This window comes from Mastomys coucha, unplaced genomic scaffold, assembly GCF_008632895.1.
Source record: "Mastomys coucha isolate ucsf_1 unplaced genomic scaffold, UCSF_Mcou_1 pScaffold23, whole genome shotgun sequence".
Classification (NCBI taxonomy): Eukaryota; Metazoa; Chordata; class Mammalia; order Rodentia; family Muridae; genus Mastomys; species Mastomys coucha.
The window spans coordinates 33439582-33457065 of NW_022196906.1; the positions used below are offsets into that span (position 1 = coordinate 33439582).

General features: G+C 35.2%; 1 protein-coding gene across 1 annotated transcript; it reads right to left on the minus strand.

Annotated features, from left to right (window-relative positions):
• Positions 1-4926: 4926 nt before the first annotated feature.
• LOC116072251 (olfactory receptor 1537-like) lies at positions 4927-15015 on the minus strand. The gene is made up of 2 exons (XM_031343588.1): positions 15000-15015; positions 4927-5981 (listed from the first exon to the last, which is right to left on the minus strand). The coding sequence occupies exon 2, from the start codon at positions 5972-5974 to the stop codon at positions 5030-5032; it is 945 nt and encodes a 314-aa protein (XP_031199448.1). The 5' UTR covers positions 5975-5981; positions 15000-15015; the 3' UTR covers positions 4927-5029.
• Positions 15016-17484: the final 2469 nt, after the last annotated feature.

A 17484-nucleotide genomic window follows, 5' to 3' on the forward strand; every position in this document is an offset into this window, starting at 1 on the left:
ATTTGAAAGAGAGAAGGAAGAGGTATATGGCAGAGTTTGGAAGTAAGGAAGGGAAAGGAGAAATGTAATTAAATTACTATATAATTATACAAATTAATAAGTCATTGTCAAAAATAGTATGAATGGTAGTGATTCAAAGAAATTTGCTTAGGATATCAATATGAATTGATATTAAAACGTTTTTAAAGCCATGTGATTATGGCACACACTTTTAATCCTAGGGCTTGGAAGACAGAGGCAGATAGATCTCTCTGAGTGGATGATGAGCCTCATCTAAACAGTGAGTTCTAGGAAAGGCAGAGCTACATACACACACACACACACACACACACACACACACACACACACACACACACACAAAACTATGTCGAAAATCAAAATAAAGCAAGCAAGCAAACAAACAAACAAAAAGTGTTAAGTACAAAATTAAAATTTTCTATAGGACATTAACATAGAAATATAAAGGTGGACTGCCTGCCCTGCAGAATGCAAGGTAAAAACAAAAAAAAGGAAAACAAACAAACAAACAAAAAAACATCTTGACAGATATGGTATTTGGGAAATTCCTGGAAAAACTATGCTGATACTGCTCCATAATTGTGATGGTAGGGCTGTCAATGAAGCCCTTTTAGAGAATTATAAGAAATTGCAAGTACATATATGCAGGTAAGAACAATTATTGAAGATACAGAGGTCATAGATTTGAAAAAGTGGAATGACAGGTGTATGGAAGCTTTGGAGGGATGAAAGGGAAGGGAAAGTAGTACAATAGGATTTGGACATTTTGACCTGCATTGACATCTACCAAATGTACTTAGATAGTATGAATCACAAAATTATTTCACTTTGAAAATTTTACCTCGTTTATATAAAAGCACTTTTTATTCACATCTAAGTTAGTAAAATTTGAAAGAATTTCTTTCATGTTTGCATTATTGAAGCTTTAAATATTTAAATATTTCATTATATTTTTTGTATACAATATGTTTTGATTATTATCAAACATATTCCTAGTCTTCATTCACTCTGTCCAGGTCTACCTCTTTTCCTACCCACACAACTTTGCACCTTCTTTTTCCCCCTGCTATCAAGTCAAATTTTCCTGGACTGTGTAGCATTCCATTGGAACATGTTTGATTGATGAGGGACTATACTCTGAAAGAAATGTGACAGTCAGTTTCCTAGAAGTTACCCACTACCAATACCTCCTTAGTAATAGGCATAGCTTCATACTCATTTCTGATCTCCATGTTGAGATTTCATCTATGTTGGGCTTGCACACGTCACCCCAGCTTGTGCATGCCGCCACGTTACCTTGTTGTGAACCCTTTAAGATACAAGAACAACAATAATAATAATAACTAGACTAGACTTATATGCCCACTGTTGCAATAGTGACATGAAAATATTGGGAAAACCAATCATTTTCTGTTTGAATTTAAGGTCTGCTGCACAAGATGAAACCCATATCTTGCATCATGATTAAATCAAGGACCTCTTTCTACACAGGTCAGAGATCCTATGAAAAAAACCCTACTTTATTTATCTAATTATCAAATCTTTGATAAAATGTTTTCTTCTGTAATAGTGTTTGACAACTTCTATATGTTAGCTCCTGTCTTCTTCATGATGTTACTCCTTCCTTGGCCTCATTTCTTCTTCTTCATTTAGTGTTTCAATTCCATGTTTTAGAATCAATTTGATGCTTATGTTAATATTTTCATGGTCTCTTTCTCAGGTTACCATAATTACTGAAAAGAATGGGACCTGTTTACTCTGCTAACTACTTTTTAATAGTTGCTATGTGTGTATAAGTGCTTCAAAGGGGGAATGCCATGGTGGTGAGGTGGGAGTGGGTGAGTGGGATGGGGGAGGGAGGATGGAATAAGGGATTTCTGGAGGGGAAGCCAGGAAAGGGAATAACACTTGAAATGTAAATAAATAAAATATTCAATAAAAAGTAAGGTTAAAAAAGATAAAAATCCCATAAAAAATATTTTCTACCTATTACATATCAGTATGATGAAAATTACTTACACATAAACCTTTCAAAGCATTCTACCTTGGGATACAGACTGTTTCTCATCACTAAAACTGCTCTTTACTGCATCATGCAAAAGTAGATTTTAATATGCTATCTTAGCTGGAAGCAGCCCACAATCCTTACATGGAGGACAGAGGCAAGCTGAAATCAAGTGAATGTAAAACAAATGTTTTGTAATCCAATTCTCAATAGAATTCTCATTTTCTTTTCATATAACTATCTTTGTGGTGAGTAATATCTACTGTAGCTACTATATTCAGAATCACAGTGGAAATACACTATCTGCAGTGTCTATGAGCATGATTCTTAAAAGTTTGAAATGAGGGCTAGAGATGTGGCTCAGTGGTTAAGAGCACTGACTGCTCTTCCAGAAGTCCTGAGTTCAAATCCCAGCAACCACATGGTGTCTCACAACAATCCGTAATGAGATCTGATGCCCTCTTCTGGTATGTCTGAAGACAGCTACAGTGTACTTACATATAATAAATAGATAAATCTTTTTTTTTAGAAAAAGGCTGAACTGAGGAATAAGAACAAATATCTTCTCTTGAATGTGATCAGGAACATCCCAGCTTGATGAAGTCATCATATTAGAAACAGAAACAAATACGCTAACAACAAAAACAAATATATGATTAATGATTTCAACTCAACCCAGTTAGAATAAAACACAGAAGCAAAAGACAACATATATGAGGAGGATATAGGAAAGGGTAACATTTCTTCACTGTAGAAGAGATTGTAATTGGTGCAGCCACTTTGGAAGTAGGTTGGTGAACTCTGGATAAATAAATTATCTACCATATGACCCTGTAATATTACTTCTTGGTCTATACCCAAAGTCTTGACGTTCTGTACTACAGATTATTGTTCACTCATGTTTACTGCATAATATTCACAATAGCTAGGAAATAGAAATGGCCTAAATGATCCTCAGCTGATAATTAGCAATGAAAACATCATTCATATATGCACGATATTCTACTTAGATGAGAAGAAAAATAAAATCTTGACAGCTCCATGTAAATAAATGAAACTAGACAATAGTTACTGAGGCAACCAAGAGCCAGGAAGAAATACACCACAGCCTCTCCCTTACTGGAGACACCTAAATCTAAATCTTTGGGTGGGAATATAATCCAGAGTTAATACAGAAACCAGAAAAATAAAAATGGATGATGGGGTTGGGCATCCACTCAATAGAGGGGAATAGCAGGTGTGATGAAGGGGGATATAGGAAAACTGAGGGTGCTTTCATTGGAGAAGGAGAAAGAAAATCAACAAAGAAAGAGAAGTACAGAAGAGAAATAAATATGACTAAGTGTGTTTAAAGAAGCCATAAGGAATCATATTATTTTATGTTCACCTGAAATCACACATACACACACATACACACCTACACACACACAAACAAACATACACAAACACAGGCCTACTGAACAACTGATGGTGGGATGAAGAGCCACACTTTCTCTATCTACAATACAACCACTCCATCTGAGGCTCAGGGCACATTTAGGAAGATGTAAGAATGTTCTAAAAGGAAGAGGACAAGGAAGTTTGCAGTGACATTGTGTCATCTATGAATGCCAGGAAAGTAGCATCATGAAATTACAACAATATAATTTCCAAAACAAGAACCAAATATAATAGCAGTTGGTATACCAATGTGGGCAGGGGAAATTTCAGGGGATTCCACTCTTAGATGACAAGCTTTAGGCAATTAAAGATTGGTAAGAACAAGAAGAAGGAAGACCAAAGTGTGGATACTTCCATCCTTCTTAGAAGGGGGAACAAAATACTCATGGAAGGAGTTGCAGAGGCAAACTATGTAGCAGAGACTGAAGGAAGGACAATCAAGAGACTGACCCCCTGGGGATCCTTCCCATATACAGTTACCAAACCCATACACTATTGTGGATGCCAGCAAGTGCTGGCTGACAGGAACTTGAGAGGCTCTGTCAGTGCTTGACTAATACAGAAGTAGAGGCTCACAGCCATCCATTGGACTGAGCACAGAGTCCCCAATGAAGGAGCTAGAGAAAGGACCTAAGGAGCTGAATGGGTTTGCAGCCCCATAGGAAGAACAACAATATGAACTAACCAGTACCCCCAGAGCTCCCAGAGACTACACCATGATGGGACTCATGGCTCCAGTTGCATTAGTAGCAGAGGATGGCCTAGTTGGTCAGCAATGGGAAGAGAGGCTCTTTGTCCTGTGAAGGCTCTATGCCCTAATGTAAGGGAATGCCAGGACCAAGAAGCAGGAGAGGGTGGGTTCGTGAGCAGGGGGAAGGGAGAGGGAATAGGGCTTTTTTTCCAGAGAGGAAAACAGGAAAGGAGAGAACATTTGAAATGTAAATAAAGAAAATATCTAATAAAAAAAAAAAGGGCAGCAAAAAAATCAAAGAAAAGAAAAGTAAAAAGAACAGATCTGCTGTGGATCAGCTCCCTACTCTGTAGAATGAAAGAGAAAAGGACAGACAGACAGAAACAGAGACAGAGAGACAGAGACAAAGAGATAGAGAGGCAATTAATTTGAGAAAGAAGCAGAGGGAACATGAGAATGGTTTCAGAGAGAGGGGAGAAATGGTGTAATTATGGGACTTAAATATGACATTCCCCAAAAATAAATTAAAAATAATTCAAAAAGTATCATTTTGTTGCAATTAAGTATATTTTAAATTAAAGTTTATAAAATATGAAAATATATAAATACATATACATAGTATGATGGGCTATTGAGCACGGGTATACAGGACAATGTCCACTTTACTATTTGTTAGCATTGTTGACTCTGTGAAGCAATATTGAATAATATATGTACAGAAAATTGAATTTATAATTTATAATAGTAAAAATTATAAGAGTGTACTAGAAAATGAGTAAGAAAATTGACAAGTAGATTAAAATGAATGATGTCAATTCAAACTATGTGTTTATGGAGAATCTTGCTCTAATAAATAATTCTCACATTACTTCTAATTACATAAATGTTTTTCGTTCAATTATTTTTTTCAAGGCAACAGTGACATCTTTATTCCTCAGACTGTAGATCAAGGGATTCAGCATGGGTACAACAATGGTATAAAACACAGAGGACACTTTCCCTTGGTCCATGGAGCTGACTGATGATGGCTGAAGGTACATGAATGCTAAAGATCCAAAGAAGACAGCAACAGCCAAGATGTGGGAACTGCAAGTACTGAAGGCTTTGGACCTGCCCTCAGTGGAGCGAATGCGGAGGATGCTGGCTATGATGAAGAGGTAGGAAGTAATAATAGTCAAGATTGGGACAAAGATGTTCAGTGTCCCAAAAAATAAAATCAACATTTCGTTGATATAGGTATTAGAGCGTGCAAGCTTCAAGAGGGGAAGAAGATCACAGAAATAGTGATTGATCACATCTAATTTGCAGAATCGAATTCTAACCATGAAGCCTGTGTGAGCTGATGCACAGATCACACCAATAATATACACTCCTGAAATTAGGGAAATGTAAATTTGATAGGACATGGTTACATTGTAAAGCAAAGGATTACAGATGGCAACATAGCGGTCATATGCCATTGCAGCTAAAATATAACACTCTGCAATTGCAAAAATGAGGAAGAAGTAGAGCTGGGTCATACATCCAGGGTAGGAGATGATATTTTTCTCTGTCACAAAGTTCACCAGCATTTTAGGGGTAACAACTGTAGATTGACAGAAGTCAATGAAGGATAGACTGCTGAGAAAATAGTACATAGGTGTGTGGAGGTGGGAACTGAGCCCAATCAGTATGATCATGCCCAGATTTCCTGCTACAGTGATCATATAAATTCCTATGAAGAGGAGGAAGAGGGGCAGCTGGAGTTCTGGCTTCTCTGAGAGCCCAGCCAAGAGGAACTCAGTCACTGTGCAATAGTTTCCTGATGTTATGTCAGCCATTCAGATCCTGAAGGAGTAAAAAAAAAAAAAATCATAAGGCATTAAAATGACTTTGTTATTCTTTCCCATGTACACAAGGTTCTCATACAAATTATTTCTCTCCTGAGAACAACTTTGCTCTTTATTTATTTTAAGTAGATAAATAAAATTTATTCTTTAATATTAATTTTAAATATATCCTTTAAAATTTAAGAATTCATTTCATATAAAATACTATCACTAAATTTAGGTTCTTAAACATATTGTGTGTTCAAAGCAATGTCTCTAAGGTGACACTTAGAGTGAGTATCCGTGAGGAGAAGTAAAGTCTTGAGGATCACGCTCTCCATAACAACAGTGAATGACTATCCAAAATATCATTTCTCCAGGGAATCTATGAAGCTCTCATTTCAGACTTTTTGCTAATTCTTGAAATACATTGTCTTGAAATTTTCAAATGTGAAAAGTAATTGACATCTAGAGTAACCACCACATTTGGTTCTACACCCAGGGTGCTACTAGGATTAAGTACTGGACACTTGGTACTACTAGGGCCTTGTTTTGGTTTGGGAACCAGTTCTTAATAAAAAGAACGTCAGTGATTAAATAGTGAGTGAGGCCAAGAAGGTAAAGTGTCCATATTCAGTACCATCATTACTAATAACACCCTTGAATAGTATAATGTACTTTTTGTTACTTGCTATGTAAGGAAGTAAGTATTACTGGCATCCAATTGCTCAGAATTTCTTCAATATGATTTTTGTGTGGTTAGTTCATATTGACATTCTGTCAAATGAACAATTGACTATTTCTACACATTGCAATTAGAGAAACATCCTCATATCAGTTATTAATTTTCCCATTTATATGGTGAGACCTAAGAAGTATACAATGCAAAAACACCTAAGTTGAAGGAAAATTCTAATTATCTTCTATCCTACTGAACTGTAAACAAATTAATCACTGTGTACACAAAGTTCCCATATACAGTTACCAAACCCAGACACTATTGTGGATGCCAAGAAGTGCCTGCTGAAAGAAGCTTGTCTCCTGAGAGGCCCTACCAGAGCCTTAGAAATACAGAGGCAGATGTTTGCAGCCAACCACTGGACTGAGTGCAAGGTACCTAATAGAGGACATAGAGGAAGGACTGAAAAGGTTGAAGGGGTTTGCAACCCCATAGGAAGAACAACAATGTCAACCAACCAGACCCTCCCAGAACTCCTAGGAACTAAGCCATCAACAAAGGAGTACACATAGCTCCACCTGCATATGTAGCAGAGGATGGCCTTGTCATGCACCAATGGAAGGAGAGGTCCTTGGTCCTACGAAGGCTCGATAGATGCCCCAGTGTAGAATCGAGGGCTGGGAGGTTGGAGTAGGAGGGTGGATGGAGGAACACCCACCCTCATAGAAGCAGGGGAAGGAGGATGTGATAGGGTGTTTCTGGGAGGGAGGGAAACTGGGAAAGGGGATAACATTTGGAGTGTAAATAAAGAAAATATCCAATAATTAAAAAAATAATTCTTGAAGACAACATGGAGTAAATTATTGACAGCCCTGGGAGACTTCTTTAGAAGACCTTCAAGACTTCTTTAAAATCTCACACACAAATTAATTTTTTTAAAAGAGGCAAAACATAGAATAATTCTAATCATAAAATGAGAGAGGCCAGAAATAATGTAAGAGTCAAAAAAGAAAAAAAGATCTAGTCATTGAAATCAGGATTTCACAGCAGCAGTGGGGTTATCAATGACCCATAAAAGACTGAACCTGTACATAGTTTATCACAGATTTGATGTGTACAGGAGACCTAACACTTCATTCCCCAGTGTGAGATATGGACTATTAATAGCTTCTAGAATGGAGCAGATACTGTCTTGAGTTGTGTACTTACTAATAAGGCCCCATATTCCATAAAAATAGTTCTAAACCTATAGCCATGCAGATAACCTTAGTTAAAATAGATGGCTAAGAAACAAAGAAAAGGTCATAAATTTGAGATAGAGACTTGTAAGTAAGGAGGAAAGCGTGTGTCATGGGATACTGGATATAAAATGATTTGGGTGATAGTAATTAGCATTTGTGTGTGTGTGTGTGTTTGTGTGTGTGTGTGTGTGTGTGTGTGTGTGTGTGTGTACCTATACCAAGCTGCCAAAACTTTTTATTAAAATTAATTTGTGCATCATCGAAATTTAAGACTACAATCCTCCAATGGCTCAGGAATCAGTGTGAAGGAGGTAAGGAAGCATGTGAGATCCAGAGGTGACAGATAGCTACAGGAAAGCCGTGTGTTTGGGCATAGTAGAGTAGAGGTTCCTAAGACTCACAGTGATTGTGGCAGCATGCACGGGGTCTGAGTCAGACCCAGTGCCAGCATGGAACTGGGGAGTTCCACGTAGAGTTCACCCCTGCCGAGGAGCTACTGCGATGAGAGGGTATATCGGTTTTCTCTCAAGGTGTAGTACCAAGCAAGCTGACTGTGCAACAGAGAGAAATCATATATCCATGGATCTAAGAAGAGACAAATTGCCATGGTGCGAAAATAATAATAAGAGGACTCAAAGTTGCATGGGAAGGAAAGGAGCATGGGCCTGGGAAGAGTTGGGGATGGGGGCTGAATAGTGTCAAAAGGATATTTATGAAACTGTCCAGGAAATAATAAAAATAGTTGAAGCTTAAAGGGATAAAAATGTGATCACAAACGTGCAGTGAATAAATACATGTGTCAAATATTTCTTTAATTAACACCATAAAGATAACAATTTTCTAAAGTAAAATAAATGTATTAATAAAAGTAAAACCTTATAAAGCAAGATACTTACAAAGTCAGTATATGAAGAATAAACATGTATATGATTATCTGCTCATTGTGAATAAACACCAATGAAATAAAAATGAAACACTTTCATACAAGTACATTAGAATAGTCAGTCTATTTTTGAATGCCAAACATGGATGAAACATAGCTAAACTCATCACATATCACATGTTAGGGCTGTAAAATGTAAAACCATGCAAACGTTACAAAGTAAGCTTGACAGCATAGAGTAAGTGTGAAAAGACATCTTATATGAACTTCAATTATATGTGTTTCAGTTTCTATCCTGGATAATTGGAAATATAAAAATTGTGGAAAATTTTCTGGCAGATTTATTTGTTTGTTTTATTTATTTATTAAAGTTTAAGTAGGAAACAGCCAAAATATTAGCATTTTAAAGGAATAAATCACACATGCAAGCAATAGAATATATTTCAAAAACCTTATATTGCTGGAATGACCATAAAATAATATATTCAAACTAATAATATTAGAAAATATGCAATATAGATGTATGTAGTTTTACTACCTGTGAAAACTTTAGCAGTCAATTTTTTTTACTGTATATGAATATTCATGTGTTTTCTTGTTTTTCCAAAGTGGAAGTATCAATACATTTGAAAATTATATCATTGACCAAATTTTTTGCATTTTTATAATGATTTCTTTGTGCGTGTGTGTGTGTGTTTCTGAATGCATGCCTGTGTGTGTATATGTGTATGTGTGTACGTGTGGTTGTTTTAACCAGTGATGTGTCTTTTCAGACCTTACATCAGTAAAGTATGAGTAATTTTGTATGACTTTCCATTCTTGAAGTTTTCTACCTTGATTAATCAATAAATATTTTTGCACAGTTATGCTAATTGTCCAAGATATATTTTTGTACTTTATTTGTCATGTTATTTTTCTTTATGCTTCTTTAATATGATTTTTTTTCTCTTTCTCCATTGTTGTTTGTTTGAGACAAAGGCTCAGTCTATAGTGCAGATGGCCTAGAACTGACAATTTCTTATTTTAATGCCCTGATTATACAAACTTAGGACTGGGCCACACCACCTGGTACTACTCAATTATTTTTAAGTAAAGCTTCTGCCAGTACTTTAAAATATATTTATTTTAGCATTATAATTTGCTACAAGTCTCCCATTAAAGTTCTTTAACTATGTCTCACAGTCATTCATATATCAAATTTAACATAATATCCCATTGGAAATATTTCATACATTGTTCATCATTCTGTAGATGTGGTGACTTTACAAATTTCATGCTTTTTAAAGAAAGATTTCTCTTAAATATGTTATTATGTCATTACATGTATTGAATCTACTCCTAAGTAATTGCAAATTATCACATTGCAAGAATTTTCTTTCTAACTGTATTTGGTCAATTTTTATTTTTTATTTTTTTATTTTTAGTTAGTTCTTCAAGAATTTTATACAAAAGTTTTGGTAGTGTTCACCTCTTCTCTGAAATTCACCCAGGTCCAGACCACTCTGTGCCCTCATTTTTTCACCCATCCTGAACAATATGTACTACCCCTCTAGTCTCAGATATGTGGCCTTCTACAGATGTATGGTTGACTTAACAGGGGCAACGTTCTTAAAGAAAATGAATGTCCTTCTCCCAAAAGCCACCAAATGCCAGAAGCTTCTCAGCTAGAGGAGGAAACTCAAATTAACCTTGCCTGTCAATACAAAGATATGTTCTGGATTGAGCTCACACAAGAATTTTGTATATTGTCACAACCACTGTGAGTACGTATGTACAACTGTCCCCTTGTGTGTGGAGGTCATTGTTCCCTTTTATCCTTCTACCATTTTGGGTGAATGGATTAGCTCTTTGGAGGTGTTGGCAAGTGGGGTCCCATCAACTCCTATAAAAAGAAAAGGCTCTTCTCAATGTCACTGGTTACAAAGCAACAATGGTATAACATTGTTGCTGAAGACACCCTGTACTTGAATCACAGAGCATGGAAATATCAACAAATCTGCCTTGGCCTAGAAGTTTCATCACTAATTGTTAGCTTTCATAGTGCTGGAAACCACTTTGGACACTACTAGAAAAAAATGTGCCCAACAATCTTTATGAAGCTCTGAACTCTGAGAGATATAGTAACATCTGAACTGGAAGACAATCTCATTGGTAAAATAGGGTCATGAACATTATGGGGGTATTGAACCATTTTCTAGCCACAGGGTAAAAGCAATAACTGACACCATGGTCAGACCAAAGACCTGTTGCTTTTTAAACTCTTCAAAAATATTATAAAATCATATTAGAGATTATATACTGACTGTTTTGTATATATTTTGCTTTATTTTTAATTATATTGTATAGATATTCCATATATACAATGACTTTGTGAATGGTGTTCTACTGCCTATTAAGCAAGGCACAGTAGTATGTGCACTAAATAGTCTGATTAACTTTTTCTTACTTTACTTTTTCAAACTTAAGTCATACCTTTTCTCCCTAAGCTATGACATATTTTTGTTTTGCTGCTGTATAGATTTAAGCCTGCTTTGTCCTGTGTAAGTGCCTCACCACAAGCTTTATATCTGGTAGTCTTCAGATATCAAACTATGAATTCTAAATTCCCATATTATTATTGTGTGCTCTTATAATAAAACATGTTTCAATGGTATTTCTAAAATTAAAAATGAAATACAAGTGACATAAATTATGAGCACATTAGCACCAAATATTCAGAAGTCAATCTACTAAAATACAAATAATCCTCATATACTAGATCTTTTAAGTAGTCCTGAGAGAACCTGAAGAAAAGTTTAATGAGAGAACTCACCACAGTTGTGTTTCTAAATACTCTATGCATGTGTTGAAGAAATCAAATCTCACAGACTTATGGATAGGTTTATAATAATACAGCTAGTAAGTTTCACATATAAAGTCATTTAAGACATAACATTTAAGAATTAAAGCAACCTTTGTCTGCTTGGATCATTTCAGAATTTATAGCAACAAAAGACCAATATAAGCTGATGTTTAAAAATTATGCATCTGAAAGGTAACGAATAATGAAATCTGGAAACTCTAGACATATATCATGCTCAAAAAAACCTTTTATTCATGAATATCTATGTATTTAACATATACATACACAATTGTCAGGTGCTTTAGTGTGTTTTTAAATGCTGTATTATTATTATTATTGTTGTTGTTATTATTATTATTATTACTATGCTTTTGTTTTTAGGATGAGTGTGTACATGAGTGTATGCCATGGCACATATGTGAAGGCCAGAGAATACCTTTGGAGAGCCTGTTTTCTCCTTCCCCCATGTAGATTGTGAAGATAGAACTCAGGTCATCAGGATTGAGTGGCAAGTGCTCTTAGCATCTGAGTCATTTTGTCTCCCCAGTTAGTACCTTAATTTCTAAGAGAGGAATGTATATGGTTGCTTTTCAATCATATGTAAAACACATATGAACATGAAATGTGTTTTAATTTGTATATTTTCCACTATTGTTATTCACAAAAGTCCATTATGGTGACTATAGCATTAATAAAAAATTATCTATGCAAAAATGTGAACAAGCTGATGAATTAAAGCAGAAAATATTATATTTTCTGTTTATATTCTTAGCATTATCCTCATGAGAGAACTGAATCTCCACAGAACAGCTCCAGTTTAATTTCTAGCTTTTCGCAAGACCAACTGTACAACTGTAAATAATTTGCTTCTATTCTATTTGTAGGCTCACTGACTTTTAATATTATATCACCTTTCCACATTTGGTACTCAGTTACATTAAACCAATGCCATCACCTCCTCATATATTATATTTGGAAGTTATGTTTTATTGTAGATAGACTGAGAGGTTTTACAACCATTAAAATAGTCTCAAATTATTATTTATCTCTCAAAATGAATTTAATATAGAGCTCCTAACTAAATAGCTCCTATGCTAAATTTCATGAATATAAATATTTTCAGGTAGCATGTAGAGACCTAAAATGACTAAAATATTAAGAACAAAACTATAAAACATCAAAGCAAATAATTGTGCATTTGGAAGCCATTAGATTAAGTAAAATCAGTCCAGTGCCTGGCTTCAAAGACAGTTTATGACATCTTCCTGCCCCACCTCATCCCCTTTCTCTCCCTTTTTGCTCTAAATATTGCTGAAATAGAAAGGAAATGACAAAGACCTTAGGTCACTGCAGCAGTAAAAGGTAAAGTGACATTCATTCTCCTTAAAAAACCTCACAACCTAAATCTATCATATTAGCATATAGTATTTGAAATCAGGCTCTAAATATGTGATAAAATTTGCTGAAAAAAATAAACCTGGGAAAACAAGACAATAAAACATGTAATTGAATTGAATATCATCACCTTCTGATAGGTTAACACTACATACATAATGTACCAACGTTCACAGTATTTGATACACAATGAGCAAAATACTGAGTAAAATCACAACCAAATAAAACTTGAATAGCATTACCTATATTCAATTCAAAGATATCATACTAATTATTTTTATATTTAATCACATATAAGGATGTTTTTACTATCAACATATTTCTATGTACATATATTTAGTATGGTTGGTTCTCTGAAATTTGCTTTTGCTTTTAAAACACCTTATGATACCCCAATGATTATCAGGATAAACTAAAATATTAAATATGTTATAATAAAGCATAGTTGTTTGCAAATTAGGGCCCTAATCAAAGCTAGTGTAGTGAGGTTATAAATTCTGTAATATAGAAGAGAAAGTCTAATCTTGTAATTGAGATTAATTATTTGCATTACACTTGTCATGATAGAAATTGCAGATAAAGGAGTTGGAAGGACTCTAACATTATAAACACTTTTCTTTTTTAATTAAAATTGAGTTAGACATCACCCATTTCTCATGGTAACCAGCTTGACTTCAAACTTACTACAACTTCAGCCATAGAAGATAAAAAGAACCAAAGAAATGGATCCACATATCAAGAAAATTCTTTAAAATTTTACAGCTTAACTATGAGTATATAAGTTTTAGTGTGAAAAATATTTCTTCACATCTAAGGTAGGTGATTTGATGCAATTCATATGTAAACATCAAGGCATAAATCATTACCTAGTGAAGTCCAGATATCCTTAGATGATGCATAAGGAAATGGACATCTGAGATATCAATTGTAAATATGCAGTGGCCATAGTGTGATACTGATTTATATAATTATGCAATATACATTACAATTCAAAGACATGCAATCAGATTATTAGGAAAGATTCAGAACTGCTGAGCTATTGTGTTTTGTTTTTTATGTTGGGTAGACCTGTTTGTTCCCATTAGAAACATATCTCAACTACTCATCCCATTATGCTGTAATGATAATACCATTATGTACATGTTCATGAAGCAGGAAGTACTGTTATACATGGATGCATGTCATCTGTGTTATGAAGTCAATGGTAGATGCCTCCCCTTAAAGGACATTGGCAGAGTAAAAATCATCCAGAAATTACTTTTTCTTAAGTAATATGGTGATTTGTTGGGATTTTAATAGATCTAAAGGGAGCAAAAGGAAAAAGAGCTTTATTTTATGTTTTGTATTTAAGACATTTAACTACATAAAAACTAATTAAAATCAAAAGCTGGATGCTGATTCCTAGGCATAAAATATTTTCAGTCAGAGATAAGGATAGAACTATTCCAATTTGTCCATTCAATTTTCTCATAAACATTTACTTATTTTTAAATCTTCTTTCAAATTTAAAACATGTAAACATTCTCCATGTCATCATAATTGACTGGAATATCTTTGTGGACACTAAAAAATTAACTTGTGAGCTATGGCAGAACACAGGTAATGGACAGTACCTTCGGGAACTTAAAAAGTGGCTGGTACATTATATAAGCTTTTAAAATTGCTTTCTGAATTATTAAATTAATAAAAATAGTTGGAAGTATTTCCCTGGCTTTTCACAGTGGCTCTTCTCATCACTTTTAATCCCGTTTACTCACATTTCTGGATGAACATACTCACCCTACTTCTTTCCAAAAATCTCAGCACCAAATTTTACTTGCCGTTTGCAAAATCACTAATAGAGATGTGCGGGAGGGGGGTCACATGTGCTAAGCACCTTATAGTCATGAGTGATGAGAGAACATGACCTCAGTCTCCAAGCTATTTTTCAAGTTTATCTAACAATAAGCTGACATCTCCAAATGCTTCTTCAGCTCTGGAGTTAGCACAATTTTCACCTTTCACAATCTCCTGACCGGTTCTGCCTCTTGTTCTCTGAAGGTGTACCCTGGACTTATATGTGGCAGCTCCAAATGTCATGGCTGCACAGTCTCCAAGGATTTCTAACTCTCATGGAGCAAACTATAGAAAAGAGAAGCAAATGTCATTTCCCAGCTGATTAATTTCTTTTTTATTATCAAACTTTATACATTGGTGGTAATGATTTAGAAACATTATCTATTGTTAAAACTAATATTTTAACAAAAGAAATCTTAGTAGAATTTCATTTTTTATAAGATTCTAGACATTCTTATCGGTTCTAGTCAAAATTATGATGAACTGGTCTAGGAACCAGAAGCCATTAGTATTTGAACATATTTATAATTGAATGAAATGAAGGTGCATGTGCATGTATGTACAAGCATCTGAAGGACAAAGACAAACTCTGGTGTTCTTATTTAGGCTGTCTACTTTTTTGATGCAAGGCTTCTCACTGGCCTGGAATGAACCAAGTAGAGTAGTCAGGCTGGCCAACAACCTCCAGCAATCTGTCTGTCTCTATCCCCTAAGCCCTATGCTTTCAAATGCTAGCCACTACGCCTATTTTTTAAAATAAAATTTTGAGGTCCAAGTCAGGACCTGGTTCTTATAAAGCAAGTACGTTTTAGCAAATGAATTCTTTTCCCAGTCATATTTTTAAATGTATTTTTTTTGAGTCACGATTTTATGATTGGAGGATGATGCAATTCAATTTGTGGCTTCTTGTTGATCTAAATGTTGTTTTCTAAAAGACAAAAAGCAGTGAACACATTTTGTTACGACTGACAAAGTTAGCTTCAGCTGTCAACTTGACACATACCAAAAGTCACCTGAAGAGAAGGAATCTCAAAATTTAGATTTGTCTGTGGCTGTGTGCGGGAAACATTTTCTAAACTGCTAATTGATTTATAGGCACGCCTCGTCCACTGTGTGCAGTGCCATCTCTATGCAGGTAAGCCAGAGCTATATATGAAAGTTAACTAAGTGGCACAGAGAGTGTAAGCCAGTAGTAACCTGTCCTCTTACTCTCCATGGCCTCTGCTCTAGGTTCCTGCCTTGAGTTTCTGGCATGAACCTACATAAAGATGACCTATTACTTGGAAGTATTTAATGATAACAACACTTTCTTCCTGAAATAGTTTTTAGTCAATAGTGTTTATCATAGAAACAGAAAGCAAAGTAGAGAGAGAGAGAGAGTGTGTGTGTGTGTATGCATTTATGTTATGAATGAATGTGTGTATGTGTGGAATTCAGATATTAAAGTTTTTATTAGGGTACATCAGTGAAAAGTAGAAAAAAAGGAGAATATCACATAACATACAAGCACTTTGTTAGTATCTCCACACATATAAAATTGTTTTTAATTCCACCAAATGTTTACATATGAACTTTGTAAAAAAAAAACAAAACAAAAACAAAAAAACATAAAAAAACAATGCACAGGGTTAGGCCTGGTGGGTCTTCTTTCTTGTTTGGTTCTTCTTGAGGCAACATAGAAGGAAGACTTGGTCTGATGAGATATTTAGGGCTGCTGCACAATAATAAAACTTACCTTACGTGTTTTTTTTATTTACATTTCTTTTTTTTTCTCTTTTAGATATTTTCTTTATTTACATGTAAATTTCTCCATTCCCAGTTTCCCCTCCAAAAAACAAAGAAACAAACAAAAACAACAAAAACAAACCCCTGTTGCCTCCCACTTCCCCATGCCTGCCACCCGGCCCTCTCCCACTTTCTGGCCCTGGCAGTCCCCTTCAATGGGGCACAGAACTTTCACAGGGCCTAGCTCCTCTCCTCCTATTGATGATTGAATTTGCAATCCTCTATTATACACATGCGTTTTAAGTCACTTCGCTTCAGTAGCTGACCTGCCTCTGGGAGTTCTACTGAGGTTAGAAACTGTTTAGCACCTCCTCATAAAACATCAAGAGATTAAGTAAATCAGCCTTTGTTCTATCTCCCTAGCAACTGCATGTCTCTAACTTTCAGCCTGCTAGCTTAAGTCACAGGAAGAAAAAGGGACACTTTGAGAAGTGATTTTTTAGCTTTTATTTCTAAGGATAAACAAACATTTCCTATGAAAGCTCTCTAAGAAAAAGGGAAAGGGGCTTGTAAGGGAAAGGGGTTAAGGGGTCTAAGAAAAAAAGGGGGATCAGCAGGGCTAAGAGAAGCTGGGCAAGGAGAATGGATAAGAGAAGCTGGATAAGGAGAAAAGAGGGATAAGAAAAATATGCCCTCCTCTTGTCCTCAGCATTATACATCTTTCAAAATACATAGTCATATGGCAAAAAGTACATCACAGGTTTGCACATAAATTCAAATCATAAATCAAATAAGACATTTACAACAGAGAATGTTTACGGGCATATCCATTAGGAGCAATAATCTAGCTAAACATTCATCCTCTGTCCCAAGCCGAACAGGTTCATGGAGAGTTAAAAATTGTTGCAACATTTTCTCTGT

Bases quoted from the DNA above. Each gene is read 5' to 3' on its own strand.
- LOC116072251 (XM_031343588.1), bottom strand. From the start codon at position 5,974: ATGGCTGACATAACATCAGGAAACTATTGCACAGTGACTGAGTTCCTC.